The sequence below is a fragment of the Canis lupus genome, chromosome 22 (genome assembly GCF_003254725.2).
Source record: "Canis lupus dingo isolate Sandy chromosome 22, ASM325472v2, whole genome shotgun sequence".
In the NCBI taxonomy this organism is placed as follows: Eukaryota; Metazoa; Chordata; class Mammalia; order Carnivora; family Canidae; genus Canis; species Canis lupus.
In genome coordinates this window covers 5,826,808-5,842,079 of record NC_064264.1, presented here as the reverse complement: position 1 = coordinate 5,842,079, position 15,272 = coordinate 5,826,808, and the positions used below count along the sequence as shown (strand labels likewise).

Below are 15,272 nucleotides of genomic sequence, written 5' to 3'. Positions count from 1 at the left end.
TGTGCACACACGTATAGATATGCATGCACAGACACACGCACACATACACCCCCCTCCCCCAGTGACAGGTATAAGTATAAAGTTATATTTTGTTTTTGTTTTTTTAAAGATTTTATTTATTTACTCATAGAGACAGAGAGAGAGAGAGGCAGAGGGAGAAGCAGGCTCCATGCAGAGGCAGAGGGAGAAGCAGGCTCCATGCAGAGAGCCTGACGTGGGACTCGATCCAGGGTCTCCAGGATCACGCCCTGGGCTGCAGGTGGTGCTAAACCGCTGTGCCACCGGGGCTACCCCTATAAAGTCATATTTATTGGTAAAACTTGTTGGCAGTGAAGCAGAAGAGTATGTAGTTCCCTCATCCCTCCATCGTCTCCACATCATCTGAGGAGGTATGCTGGATTGGGCATAAATGGATGCACCCCATTAAGTGCTTCAGTAGAAAGATTTTGCCATTGTGCCACCATATTTGTCTATAGAGGCATTGGAAAAGCCTAGGGAACACCTGGTAAGCAATGTAATGGTGTAGTTTCTTGGTTGAAGAAATGGCCTTGTTAGAAAGAGAAGCCTCTAAAGTTCAGTTGGTATCAGCCAGAGGCCTTGCATTCCATTCTGTCCATTCATTCTTAACCCAACTCTGATCAGATTTTCAGCTCACAACTCAATTGAAATAGTTCTACTCTGTCATTGGTGTCTTCTTATCAGTTAGCTTTTGCTTCATAACAAATCACCCAAAAATTTAGTGGCTTAGAAAGAAAAGCATTTTATTTGCTTATTTTTCTGTGGGGCAGTTCTGTTTGGGGCTGACCTGGTTGGTCTTTCTGGCTAGAACAGCCACACTCAGGTGTCTAGTAGTTGGCTTGCAATCAGTTGGGGTGGTGGTCATGTGTGTTTCATCTCTAGCATGTTCATTCAGATGATGGTAGAAAGTTCCCAGTAGCAAAAGAGAGGGAAGTCCCAGTGCACAAGCGCTTAGCAAACCTGTGTTTTCATCATGTGTGCTAAAGTCCTACTGAGGGTGCATCTCACATAACCAGATTCAAGTGGGGAGCAATAGGCTCCGCTCTTGGTGGGAGTCACTGCAAAGGATTTGTAGTCCTTTTTTGCAGTCTAACACATCTATATCCCTAAATCTGAGTCATCTACCAGCCTTCCTAATTGTCCTTCAACAGAATTTGACATAGTGAACATTCTTATCCTTAAACTCTTTTTTTTTTTTTTTCATTTCGTTTCTGGGACACCACTCTCTTGATTGGCTTCCCTAGCAGACTGTTCCTTTTCAGTCTGTTGCTGGCTCTTTCTCATCTTCTCAGTCTCTACGTGTTATTTGACCCCAGGGTTTTCTTTCTAGTTCTTTTTCGTTCTTTTTATTACTTTGTTCTGACATATCTTTTAACTCTTCATTTTGTTTGAACAAGATATTGATTGGAAACAGGAATGCTTTTATATCCAAAGTCCTAAAGTTAGGTAGGGACAAGTAATATCTTATTTTCCTCAAGAAATGACTTTTAGGTTAATAGAGGAACCAGGCTTGAATTCAGGCATTTGAATGGTAAGAAAACTCCAGTAGCTTTCCATTCCAGCTCTGTCACTTACTACCAGTGAGACTTTGTATAGGTCACTTAATCTTCTGAGTTTAGTTTATCCCTAGAGTTGCCTGTTTTGCACACCTTTTTTATGAATCCAGTGAGATAATATGGAAATGGTTGTCATTTGTTTGCATATTAACTTTATAAAATGAACCTATTTCTGGAAAGTTGTAGATAAATCACATTTTTTTGTGAGTTGTCATACTTTTATATAAAATGGAAGGAAAAAGAAATGGATACATTGCATACTTTTAATTGAAATCTGTGCTTTAAAAAAAAAGAAATCTGTGCTCTTTTTTATTTTTCAACATGGAATTATTCGTAGTGCAGATAATTACCTACCTTTTCTGTTGTGGACTACAGAATTTCTTATAATTGGTTTTACTGAGAATGGAGGCCACTATCAAGATAAAATCTCAGCACTGTATGTCACTGAAGAAAGGCAGACTACAGGAAAAAATGCATTTAAGTGGCGAACCGTGTAGTTTTATGTAGTAACTAGACTAGATCTCCAGACCTGGGTTCTAGTCCTAAGTGGCTCTTGGTAGTTGTCTGGCATTAGGCCTTAGCTTAATAAATATAAATACAGCATGCTAAATAAGCAGCAGTGGGTGTGCCACATTTTTCTTTATTATCCTTTGCTGGGTAGAAAATTTCAAGCTCTTTTTCTTCCTTAGAGAAGCAGATGGTTTACACAGTTCCATCTAATATTAGGTGGCTACCCTCCCCCCCCCACCCAGGCTTGCCTGAACAGTCCTAGTTTACATATTTTCCCAGTGCGATTATTGCTGGTGTCCCCTCTTTTGCTGTCTAGAGTATCCTGGTCTTGACAATATGCTGTTTGCACTTGATGTTATCACGTGTGCATGCATTTTTTATCTTAAATAAAACATCTAGCAGATTTTCTACTTAACATGATACATTATCAGTCTTGTCTTATAGGTCTAGATTCTTTTAATGATGAGAACAGATTTGTAGTAAGTAGTGCCCTAAAATAGCTATGGAAATGCTTAAAAACAGCTGTTCCATAGTAGGTCTCCTGGCTGGCTATCTTGTTTGTGCTATTAATTCACTTTGTCTTTCTTTCTTTCTTTCTTTCTTTTCTTTCTTTTCTTTCTTTTCTTTCTTTTCTTTCTTTTCTTTCTTTTCTTTCTTTTCTCTTTTTTCTTCTCTTTCCTTCTTTTCAGTAATCGCTATACTCAACGTGGGGCTTGAACTCACCAACCCCAAGATCAAGAGTTGCGAGTTCTTCTGACTGAGCCAGCCAGGTGCCCCAGTTTTCATTCCTTTTGCTGAATTACTAAATTCACTATTAAGCAACTGTAGGATGATGAGGAATGTCTTCTCAGTGCATGTGATGAGGTTATCGGGATCTTAGTTGATTTCAAGCTAAATATGAGTCCTCAGGGTTATGTGGCTATAAACAAAAGAGCCATTAATAGATGTTTGTTGTTTAGAATGAAGTGGGATGCCAATCCCACTCTTTTCTTTGCCAGTTAGTGTATGGTGCAGACATTATGTTCAGTTCTTAGTGCTATACTTACAGACATGGACAAATAAGTTCCTTTAGTAGAGCGAGGCTAATATAATGAGAATACTAAAAAAACTCAATGTCCAAGAGGAATATTTGAAGGTACTCTGGCTGTTGAGAGATGATTTAAGGCATACCAGGTGAAACCATCTTCAAATATTTTTAAGGCTAGGAGATACATAATCAACTATTGATTCTTAGAGGCAGATTAGCTGGTTTATGGATTATCTGTATGGTAAAATATATACATATTTATATATATATTTATATATATATTACCTATATATATTTTTTTTGGGGGGGGGGAGTAAAACATGAAAACAACTTAGGTTTCAAAAAGCCAGTGTGGCATACTGGTTATGAGTATGGACTCAGGAGTCATTCAGCTCTGGTCTTGTCCAGACCTTATCACTTACTAGCTGTGTGATTTTAGGTAAATTGCTTACTTTCTCTGTTTCCTCATCTATTAAAGAGGTGGTATTAATAACTCGTGGGTTTAATGGATGTAAAATTGTCAGTAGTGTTGACCTACTGTCATGCCACATACTATACAATATAGACCATTGGCCCTACATAGTGTCTGATGTGGTATGGGGATGGGCCTCCCTTCCCTGGCTCATCTTCTAAAGATAGGCTGCAGCAACTTCCTGTGCAGTGAGCCAGAAGCTAGAGGATCTATGTGGTGTGATTGTTCATCCTGTAGAGACAGGCTGTGGAGTTAGGAGGAATTGGGAGAGGCAGAAGGGGAGGAGAAAACATGCAGCTGGGAGTGCAGCTCTCCCTAAATTTGGTTCTGTTTGCACCTGAAAAAAGGAGAGTCTAGCCTGTTTTAACAGCTGGTAACATTTGGGCCATTTTTCTTAGGTGGTTTATGTGATGTTTCTAAACCATCGTACTTAGGTTATTTTTATCCCTTTGGACATCTGATGTGTACCGCATTTTAGTTAGCTTATAGCTTTGCTTTAGGTTGTTTAAGTTTTTGGTTGTTTTTACACCAACCTCACCTAGGTTGTTTAAGTTTTAATACTAACCTTCTAGGGCACCGGCATTGCTCAGTTAGTTAAGCATGTCTTTGGCTTAAGTCATGATATCAGAGTCCTGGATTTAAGTCCCCACATGGGGCTCCCTGCTCAGTGGGGAGTCTGCTTCTCCCTCTTCCTCTGCCCCTCCCCCTGCTCATGCCCCCCCTAAATAAATAAAATCTTAAAAAGCAAAACCAAAAACAAAATAGCCTTCTTTCTATATCACCACCCTGCCTTAGACAACTTCAGTTTATGAAATGCTTTATATATGCTGTATTTTGCTGACAATCATGTAGTCAACTAGAAAGGCTCTCCCGAGAGACTTCAGTTTCTAGCTTTATGGGACACCTGGGTGGCTCAGCAGTTGAATGTCTGCCTTCAGCTCAGGGGGTGATCCTGGAAGTCCCGGGAGTTTTTTTTTTTTTTTTTTTTTAAATCTGTAAAAAAGGGATCCCTGGGTGGCGCCACGGTTTGGCGCCTGCCTTTGGCCCAGGGCGCGATCCTGGAGACCCGGGATCGAATCCCACGTTGGGCTCCCGGTGCATGGAGCCTGCTTCTCCCTCTGCCTGTGTCTCTGCGCCTCTCTCTCTCTCTCTGTGACTATCATAAATAAATAAAATTAAAAAAAATATTAAAAAAAATATGTAAAAAATTTTTTCTAGCTTTATTTCTAAACATACGTAACATTCAAGGTCATAAAAAATATGCAAACAAAAAATGAGATAAAATTTTTATGTTATAAAATTGACTAAATTGGGGATCCCTGGGTGGCGCAGCGGTTTGGTACCTGCCTTTGGCCCAGGGCGCGATCCTGGAGACCCGGGATCAAGTCCCACGTCGGGCTCCCGGTGCATGGAGCCTGCTTCTCCCTCTGCCTGTGTCTCTGTCTCTCTCTCTCTCTCTCTGTGACTATTATAAAAAAATAAAAATTAAAAAATTAAAAAATTAAAAAAATTTTAAATTGACTAAATTTAGAGCAGTCTTACACTATTGGGTTTATTTTATTTATTTAGGCTGGGTACAGTATACTTTTTTGTTTTAATATTTTATTTATTTATTCATGAGAGACACAGAGAAAGAGAGAGAGAGAAAAGCAGAGACACAGGTAGAAGGAGAAGCAGGCTCCATGCAGGGAGCCAATGTGGGACTCAATCCCGGGTCGCCAGGATCATGCCCTGGGCCAAAGGCAGGCGCTAAACCACTGAGTCACTCAGGGATCCCCTATGGTATACTTCATTGATGATACATGACAGGGTAGGGTTCCCTAAACCCCTCCCCTTCCTCAGGGGGTCTGGGATGGAAACTGGAAGTCAGGAGATCCTCAGTGTGTTGGGGGATAAGTTGAGGCAGGGACTCCCCAGTGGCTGAGGACCTCTCTTTTCCTCTTGGTCCTGCTAGGGGTGGTGGTCCAGGAGATTATTACTCCTTGGAGGCCATGTGGTCCACCACCTGGTTGATATAGCTAAATTCACTATCATACCAGGAAATGAGCTTGACACAGTGATCATTGAGGGTAATGCCAGCCCTGGCACTGGCATCAAAGGTGAAAGAATGGGTGTCACTGTTAAAGTTGTAGGAGACAACCTGTTCTCAGTGTACCCCAGGATGCCCTTGAGGAGGCCCTCTGATACCTGCTTCACCAACTTCTTGATGTCATCGTATTTGGCAGCTTTCTCCAGGTGGCAGGTCAGATCCATGACTGACACAGGGGTGGGGACATAGAAGGCCATGCCAATGGGCTTCCCGTTCAGCTCAGGGATGACTTTGCCTGCAGCTTTGGCAGCACCAGTGAAAGCAAGGATGATGTTCTGGGCAGCCCCTTGGCCGTCACGCCACAGCTTCCCAGAGGGGTCATCCACGGTCTTCTGGGTGACGGTGATGGCATGGACAGTGGTCATGAGTCCCTCCATGATGCTGAAGTTGTCATGGATGGCCTTGGCTAGAGGAGCCAAGTAGTTGGTGGTACAGGGGGCATTGCTGATCATCTTGAGGGAGTTGTCATACTTCTCGTGGTTCACATCCGTCACAAACATGGGGGCATCAGCAGAAGGAGAAGAAATGATGACTACTTGGCCTCATCCTTCAAGTGAATTCCAGCCTTCTCCATGGTGGTGAAGACCCCAGTGGACTCTACAACATACTCAGCACAAGCATTACCCCATTTTATGTTGGTGGGGTCTTGCTCCTCCTGGAAGATGGAGATGGACTTCCCACTGATGACAAGATTCCTGTTCTCAGCCTTGACTGTGCCATGGATTTTGCTGTGGGTGGAATCCTACTGGAACATGTACTGCGTGTAGTTGAAGTCAATGAAGGGGTCATTGATGGTGACAGTATCCACTTTGGCAGAGTTAAAAATAGCTGTGGTGACGAGGCGCCCGATACGGCCAAATTCGTCCACTCTGACCTTCACCATCGTGTCTCAGGGATGCGGGTGACACTGCACCAGAAGATGTGGCTGTCTGCTGAAGGGGGAGGAGCAGAGAACTGCTATTGAATTTAAATCAGTGCAAACTTTCTGAAGACCAGCCTGGCAACATATATATGTGTACATACATATACATCTATGACGCACTCGCATGTACTCACACATACATTACTACTCAGAAAAAAGTGGAATAATAATCCCACTGTTTTCTCTGCCAATTTGCTGGCAATGCAGTTTGTTCAGTTCTTGGTGCTGCCCTTTTAGAAAGACACAGAAAACACTTCCAGTAGAGTGGGACTGGGATGATGAGAAGGCTCAAAATATTAATAACATGTTCATGCTCTTGACCCAGCATCTTCATAGAACTTATCTCGTGGAAGTAGTAAGTTAGTGATGCAAATATTGAGGATATTCATTTCAGCATTGTTATAGAGAAAAATTAGCAATATTCTCAAATCCTTAGGGATTAGTGAAATAACGACATATTTGGAATTATTGAATACTTTTTTTATTTTAAAATATTTTAATGTATCTATTTATTTGAGGGAGAGAGGGCGCACAAGCAGGGGGTAGCAGAGGGAGAGGGAGAAGCAGCCTCCTCACTGACCAGGGAGCCCGAGTGGGTCTCCATCCCAGGAGCCCAAGATCATGACCTGAGCCAAAGACAGACACTTAACCAAGTGAGCTACTCAGGCGTCCTGATACTTTTATTTTAGAACAGTTTCAACCCTGGTGTGATTCCGTCCTGCGTGGCTGTCCCATGGAACAGTAGTCGTGTATCTCTGTCTGCCTTCTCTCCCACCTAAGTGTGTGTCACCACCCCATGGAAGATTCGATGGACATGGACATGAGCCCCCCTGCAGCCCCAGACTATCTTTTTGGTTGTGAACTAAAGGCTGACAAAGATTACCACTTTAAGGTGGATAGTGATGAAAATGAGCACCAATTATCTTTAAGAATGGTCAGTTTGGGTGCAAAGGATGAATTGCACATTGTTGAAGCAGAGGCAATGACTTAGGAAGGCAGTCCAATTAAAGTCACACTGCCAACTTTGAAAATGTCAGCTGACAGTGTCCTTTGGGGGCTTTGAAATAACACCATCTGTGGTCTTTCGGTTGAAATGTGGCTCCGGGCCTGTGCATATTAGTGGACAGCACTTAGTAGCTGTGGAGGAAGATGCAGAGTCAGAAGATGAAGAAGAAGAGGATGTGAAACTTCTTAGTATATCTGGAAAGCGTTCTGCCCCTGGAAGTGTTAGAAAAAAGTAAAACTTGCTGCTGATGAAGATGTTGATGAAGATGATGATGATGATTCTGATGATGAGGAAACTGAAGAAAAGGCTCCAGTAAAGAAATCTATACGAGATACTCCAGCCAAAAATGCACAAAAAATCAAACCAGCATGGAAAAGACTCAAAACCATCAACACCAAGATCAAAAGGTCAAGAATCTTTCAAAGAACAGGAAAAGACTCCCAAAACACTGAAAGGACCTAGTTCTGTAGAAGACATTAAAGGAAAAATGGAAGCAAGTATAGAAAAAGGTGGTTCTCTTCCAAAGTGGAAGCCACGTTCATCAATTATGTGAAGAATTGCTTCCGGATGACTGACCGAGAGGCTATTCAAGATCTCTGGCAGTGGAGGAAGTCTCTTTAAGAAAATAGTTTAAAGAGTTTGTTAAAATTTTCCATCTTATTTCATTTCTGTAACAGTTGATATCTGGCTGTCCTTTTTATAATGCAGAGTGAGAACTTTCCTTACCGTGTCTGATAAATGTTGTCCAGGTTCCATTGCCAAGAATGTGTTGTCCAAAATGCCTGTTTAGTTTTTAAAGATGGAACTCCACACTTTGCTTGGTTTTAAGTATGTATGGAATCTTTATGATAGGACATAGTAGTAGTGGTGGTCAGACAAATGGAAATGGTGGGGAGACAAAAATATTCATGTGAAATAAACTCAGTATTTTAATAAAGTAAAAAAAAAGATTAAAAAATAAAACAGTTTCAACCTACAGAAGGTTAGAACAATATAAAGGACTTTTTTTTTTTTAACTACAAAAAGGATATTTTCCTTTTTCTTTTTTTTTTTAAGATTTTATTTATTTATTCATGAGTGACAGAGAGAGAGAGAGAGAGAGAGAGAGGTAGAGACATAGGCAGAAGGAGAAGCAGGCTCCATGCAGGGAGCCTGATGTGGGACTCGATCCTGGGTCTCCAGGATCACGCCCCGGGCTGAAGGCAGGTGCTAAACTGCTGAGCCATCCAGGGATCTCCGAAAAAGGATATTTTCCTACATAATCACAGCACACCCCTCCAAGTCAGTGGATTAACATCAAATACTACTACCTAATCTTTAGACTTTATTCAGAGTTTGCCATTTGTCTCCATAGTGTTTTTTAGCAAAAGGATCCAGTCCATAATCTTGAATTGTGTTCTGATGTCAGGTCTCTAAGTTTCCTTAAATCTAGAACATTTAGAAGTCTTTCTTTGAATTGTATACTCTATAGGTATCAACACTCCATTATTTTGTAAAATTTGAGTTTGATATTTCTTCATGATTAGATAGGAGTCAGGCATCTTTGGCAAGAATATCAATGAAGGTGAAGCTGGGTTCTAGCAAGGTTTGCATGTTTTCATTTTGTCCTAATACTGGTAGTGGTAACTTTGATCACTTGATTAAGGAGAGTCTTCTATGCTTTTTCACTGTAAATTACTCTTTTCCCCTTAGTAATAAGTATTCTCTTAGGTTGTACTTTGAGACTATGTAAATATTCCATTTCTCACATTATGTATCTATGTTGGTATGAATTCACGTATTCCAATTTTAGTTAATGGGTCACAATTTGTTATTATTTATTCTGATGTTCAAATTGGACTCTCCTCCTAAGATGGTTCCCATGCCCCCTTTTTTCTTTATTGTAGTAAAAAATACATATAAAATTTACCACCTTAACCCTTTCTTCAGTGTACATACAGTTCAGTAGTCTAAGTCCTGTAGCCTTCTGACATGTCTTGATCATTCTTTGAGCGCTTACTTTTTGTCAGAGAAAAATGGTTTAGACTCATCTTGTTTCTGTCTAAGTCTGAAGTCAGGCATTTTTCCGTAGAGTCCTAGTTCTTTCTAGAGGAGAATGATATTTAGAAACTAAGATCTGGATACCACAAGTGCTCATTGCTGCTCCCAGACCCTTTTAGGGGACAGAATTAGGGAGTATATGCACATATACACCTTTAAATACACCTTTAAATTATGTTAATTTGTATATTTATATATGTTGGAAATAATGAACTTAAACCAATATCTAATTCTAGTTCAATATCACTGAATGTTTCCAGTTTTCTCCCTTTTCATGTTTGTACCTCTTTTCTGAAAATGAACCTGGTTCCTGTTATATTTAATATATATTCACTTATTTGTTTAGACCTTTGTTCTTATTTGTTTAGAAACCCTTTTTTCCCCACCAGTGTATGAATGCCCTCCTCACCTGGCTTGGGCTATAACATCCCCCATTAAGCTGCTACCTTTGTAGGCCTCCACAGGGATGCTCTCCTCAGCACTGTCATCCCCTCCTATCCTCATAGGCATGCCTACTTCCCCCTCCAGGACTCAGACAACATGTCTTAGGTTTTCTTCCCATGTGGAAGTCCTGACCCTGCTAGGTTCTGACACACTACTTGTTGAGCCATTCCTTTGTGGGGATGCTCTCCTTATCCTCCTTAATCTCCTGGGCTCTGACACTAGGCTGCCCCTTCTGCCCTAGATACTTGCTTTCCATCCCATTTGGGCTAGGCTTACCCTTCTCAATTCAGTCTGCAGATACGTACTTTGCTTGGCTTCATCTAATGGTTTTTGAGGTGAATTGTTCAAGAATGGGATATATGGGGGCACCTGGGTGGCTCAATGGTTAAGCAACTGCTTTTGGCTCCTGTTGTGATCCCAGGATCCTGGAATTGAGGGTCCTGCATCAGTCTCCCTGCAGGGAGCCTGCTTCTCTCTCTGCCTGTGTCTCTGCCTCTCTTTCTGTGTCTCTCATGAATAAATAAATAAATAAACCTTAAAAAAAAAAATACGGGGGGCAGGGTGGCAATGTATGATTAGGAATTAAAAACAAGACAAAACTCAAAAACCCAGGGATTCCTAGGCTGGCTCAGTTGGAAGAATATGTGACTCTTGATCTTCAGGTTCGTGAGTTTGAGCCCCACGTTGGGTATAGAGATTACTTAAATAAGTAAAACTTGAAAAAAAAAAATAGGGACGCCTAAGGGGTTCAGTGGTTAAGCGCCTGCCTTCAGCCCAGGGCGTGATCCTGGAGTCCTGGGATCAAGTCCCACATCAGGCTCCCTGCATGGAGCCTGCTTCTCTTTCTGCCTATGTCTCTGCCTCTCTCATTCTGTGTCTCTCATGAATAAATAAATAAAATCTATTAAAAAAAAGAAACTTAAAAAAAATAATGAGGGCACGTGAAGATAGCCCTAGGTATTATATGCAACTAATGAATCTGAATTCTACCTCTGAAACTAATAATACAGTATATGTTAATTAAATTGAATTTAAATAAATTTTTAAAATCCTGGAGCACAGTTAGAGACTTGGTATTATTTGGTTGATTTTCTTACTTAGGAAAAAGGTGTTTTATTGGCGATTAGTGATAAGTCTCCTCCCATTGGTGTCAAATCTAAGAAATATTCAAAAATAACAAAAAGGAAAGACAAATGATTTTTTAAAAAAGGTTTTTGTTTATTTGAGAGAGACAGAGACAGAGAGAACATGGAGGAGGGGAGCAGAGGGAGAGGGAGAAGCAGGCCCCTTGCTGAGCAAAGAGCCCATTGTGGGGCTTGATCCCAGAACTCTGGGGATCATGAGCTGAGCTGAAGGCAGACTTCACTGGGCCAGCCAGGCACCCTGACAAATGACTAGTTTTTAGAAAGACAAGAGGAATGAGGCTGGAGTCTAAAGAAATAGCTGCGGGGTATTGAGAAATGGACAGAGTAATGAAGGAGAAACTAATTCACAATGTTATGAAGCATTCAGTGAAAGGATGGGATACATGTTTGCTTCATTTATTTCTGAAGATATTACTGTGTTTTACAGTAGTTGATGTTTGTAATTTTAACCACAGATCATCATGAAGAGGATATATTTTATTGGTAATATTGAACAACAAAAGGTCATGTATGCTTTATACATTTATATACTAAGGCAAAAGGATATGTAATCCTTTTAAAATAAGTCACAAGTCTTTAAAGACTAGTTTTTATTCTGGAAAATGAACTCATCCAGTGTTCATCAGTCTCTTATCATTCCAGCCAAGATGATGTTATAAATAAATATATGAAAATAAAGTTGTCATCCCCTCCTGTGTTCCCTAATTGGATCTGGGTGATTTTCTAGTCCCCTAGACTGGAAATGTCAGCATGATCTTTAATCAGTCCTTTCCCCTTGCTGCCTACTTCCAGTCATTTCCTCCTCTATCAGTTCTGACATCTCAGATACAACTGCCACACACTCCTCCTTCCAAGCTGTCATTACCTGGTTCAAGCCTTCATTACGTTTTATGTGAGTTTTTGCATTAAGCCTTATTCCAATTCAGTAAACATTCTGCAAATGCCTTCTCTGCATCTTTGCCTTTGTTTTGACTGCAGCACCTATGTCTGAAAGGTAGCTAAATTAAATCCTTCTAAGAATCCAGATCCAGGAGTGATAGGGAAGGGATTGCAGTGAATTCACTGCCCATCTGTGCATGTCAAAGGGATTGTTGTCATGCTGAATTGGGGAGTGGAGAAGGGCATTGCTGCCAAATCTTCCAGTCTTTTGAGAGAGGCTGGAAATGCAGATTTTTATATGAAATTTTAGGATTTTTTTTTCACTTCTGTTCTAGATACTTCCCCAACAAAAGGAGGGTCAACATTGCACTTTAACATGTGAAAAAGACTGAGAAGTCCTGCAGTAAACAAACCTGTTTAAAATTCTGGACTCCTTAGTGGCCTAAGGGGCTCTTTACCACTTGACTCCTTCCTACCATTCACTGATGCTCTAAAGAATGTGCTAGATCATTTCTGTGTTTAACTGGATTCTCTTAACCTGTAATGCCTCCATGTTGTTTTCCTCATCCCTCAATTCAGTTCATCTCTTGCTAGCTTTCTCATCTGTGTTTTCGTGACAGTATGCTGTACCCCTGTCATAGTTATCCTGTTTATGTTGTTTATAGATTAGCTCTTTTTTCATTAAACTGGGACCTTTTTGAGGATAAAGACCTGTGTTAAAAAAAAAAAAAAGGCCTGTGTTCATACTGTACCATGCACTTGGCACCATGTCTAATGGTTGTAGAGTAGAATGTCTAATGGTTGTAGAGTAGACGCTTAATGTCAGAATGAGTGGTTGAGCCCCTGAATGAAGGCAGGTTGGAACTCAGGCTGGTGTTATGGAGAAACAGTAGTTTTCTAACTGGTCTTCATTTTCATTTTATATATATGTTCTGGTGCATGTTTTTAGGAGCATATTTTGTACTTTATTCTTTTGTTCAAATGATACTTGGGGCCCTCCATTACTTGAGAAATAAAGTATCTCTGTACTATGATATTTAAAATATTCCATGATCTAGCCTCAGTTCTCCTTCCGAGTTTATCTCCCCCTATTCCTTAGTTTGTATTCTCCCAGCCAAATGTGACTACATTTTCATTATCAGACTCTTAGTGGCTTTGCTCAGTTGGTAATTTCTAATAATATATTCCTATCTCAGGTTATTGAAATCCCAGTACCTTTCAAAACTTAGCTCAGGGAGTGCCTGTGTGGTTCAGTTGGTTAAGCGTCTGCCTTCAGCTCAGGTCATGATCTCGGGGTCTTGGTATCCAGCCCTGCGTCAGGCTCCCTGTTCAATAGGGGGTCTGCTTCTCCCTCTCTCTCTGCCCCTCCCTGGCTTATGCTTTCTCCTCTCTCTCTCTCTCTCTAATAAATAAAAAAAATGTATTTTTAAATATTTATTTATTCATGAGAGGCAGAGAGGCAGAGACACAGGCAGAGGGAGAAGCAGAGTCCCTGTGGGGAGTCTGATGTGGGACTCAATCCCAGAACCCCAGGATCACGGCCTGAGCTGAAGGCAGAGGCTCATCTGCTGAGCCACCCAGGCGTCCAAATAAATACTCTTAAAAAAAAAAAAAAAAGGCTTAGATCTGGCTTTCTTTCTTGTTAAGACATTCTTCGACTCTTTTTTTTTTTTTTTTTAAAGCTTTCACTCATTTATTCATGAGAGACACACAGAAAGAGGCAGAGATACAGACAGAAGGAGAAGGAGGCTCCTCGCAGGGAGCCCAATGTGGGACTTGATTCTTGGACTGGGATCACGCCCTAAGCCCAAGGCAGTTGCACAACTGCTAAGCCACCCAGTTGTCCCCATTCTTCCTCTCTTAAAATGGAAGAAGTAGTGTCTTCCTATCTGATCCTGGCACATTGGGGCTCTCTTAATTAAACATTAATTAAAATGTATCTCTTACGGTTATGGATGTAGTTTTTATATCTTCTGGCTGACAATGGAGATCCTACACTCAGTACTTTGCTTATAGTAGATACATAATACGTTTTTAAGCTTTAGACTATTATTTAGGCTGTAGACATAAAGATAAGAATTGTAATGAGGTTATTACTTGGTTTAAGTATTAGGACCATTGTAATACAAACTCCTCATAATATACATATGGGATTAATGTAACTTTTGTTTTTACTATATGATTACAAGTAGGTTAGTTGCAGAGAGCCAAGGGTAAATATTAGTTGATCTATGTAAATGTTATATTTTATGTAAATGTGATGTAGTGTTACTTCTTTTAGTTCTTAGTGTACATTTGAAGAAAACATGAAATCTAAATAAAATTTTTCTTTTCTTTTGTAGGAATCAAGGAAGGACTGAGGTAAGATTATTTCTATGATTATTTTATTTAAAAACATGAGATCATTTTGCTACGTATTAGTAATAGTAAAGGGAAGTTGGTGTTTGCATTCTGGAAAACTCCACATCAAACTGGTGGCTGATAGTGTGGGACACAAAACAGCATAAATGCTACTTTTGTGTGAATGAATGGACTCCTTTCTAGTTCATTCTTAGCATTTTTCTGCCATGACCTAAACTGTCCCCTCTCTGGGGGGGATGAGGGGGGACGGACAGTAAGACTGTGAGGCTTACTATTGCTACAGTAATACTTCAACATTATTTCAGTGTGGCAAAGGCATTTGGACTGGATTTTTCAGGGCTTTAGGTTTTGATTCATTAAGTCCAGGACATAATTGTAGTACTTAATCACATAGTAGAGAAATGTTTAACAAATGCTTCTTAATCTTTCCTGTGCAGTTGGGAGATTATTATTTTATGTTCATAAATCTTTTGATGTAAAGTGTGATCTTCCCTTGGGGATCTGGTATATAGTAAAAAATCGTTTTGAAAGAATATCTACTATGTGTTTTTATTCTAAGTCTCAATATTGCATTATCTTTGTAAATATTTAGTTGTATTTGTTAAAATATTCGAAAATGAAACAGCACCATGTACTCCTACAGTAGTCATTGAAACCTAAAAAAGAAATATATCCTTTGCTTATTGGAGTGTTTAAGCTTTCTTAATAAATAGCTTGCTCCCCCCTTTTAAGTGCAATTGCTTTCTTTATACTCTTAAAATATTCACTCATTCAGCAAATACTGTTTTCCTTCTATGTGCCAG

General features: G+C 40.2%; 1 protein-coding gene and 1 pseudogene across 1 annotated transcript in view; both read left to right on the top strand.

Moving 5' to 3' along the window:
* GTF2F2 (general transcription factor IIF subunit 2) overlaps positions 1–15,272 on the top strand; it is a 147,527-nt gene that overhangs the window by 14,389 nt on the left and 117,866 nt on the right. The window contains exon 3 of the mRNA XM_025478242.2: positions 14,451–14,469. Within this exon, the coding sequence (XP_025334027.1) occupies positions 14,451–14,469 (19 nt within the window). The remainder of the gene's footprint in view (positions 1–14,450; positions 14,470–15,272) is intronic.
* Positions 6,357–8,680, top strand: LOC112678862 (nucleophosmin-like; annotated as a pseudogene).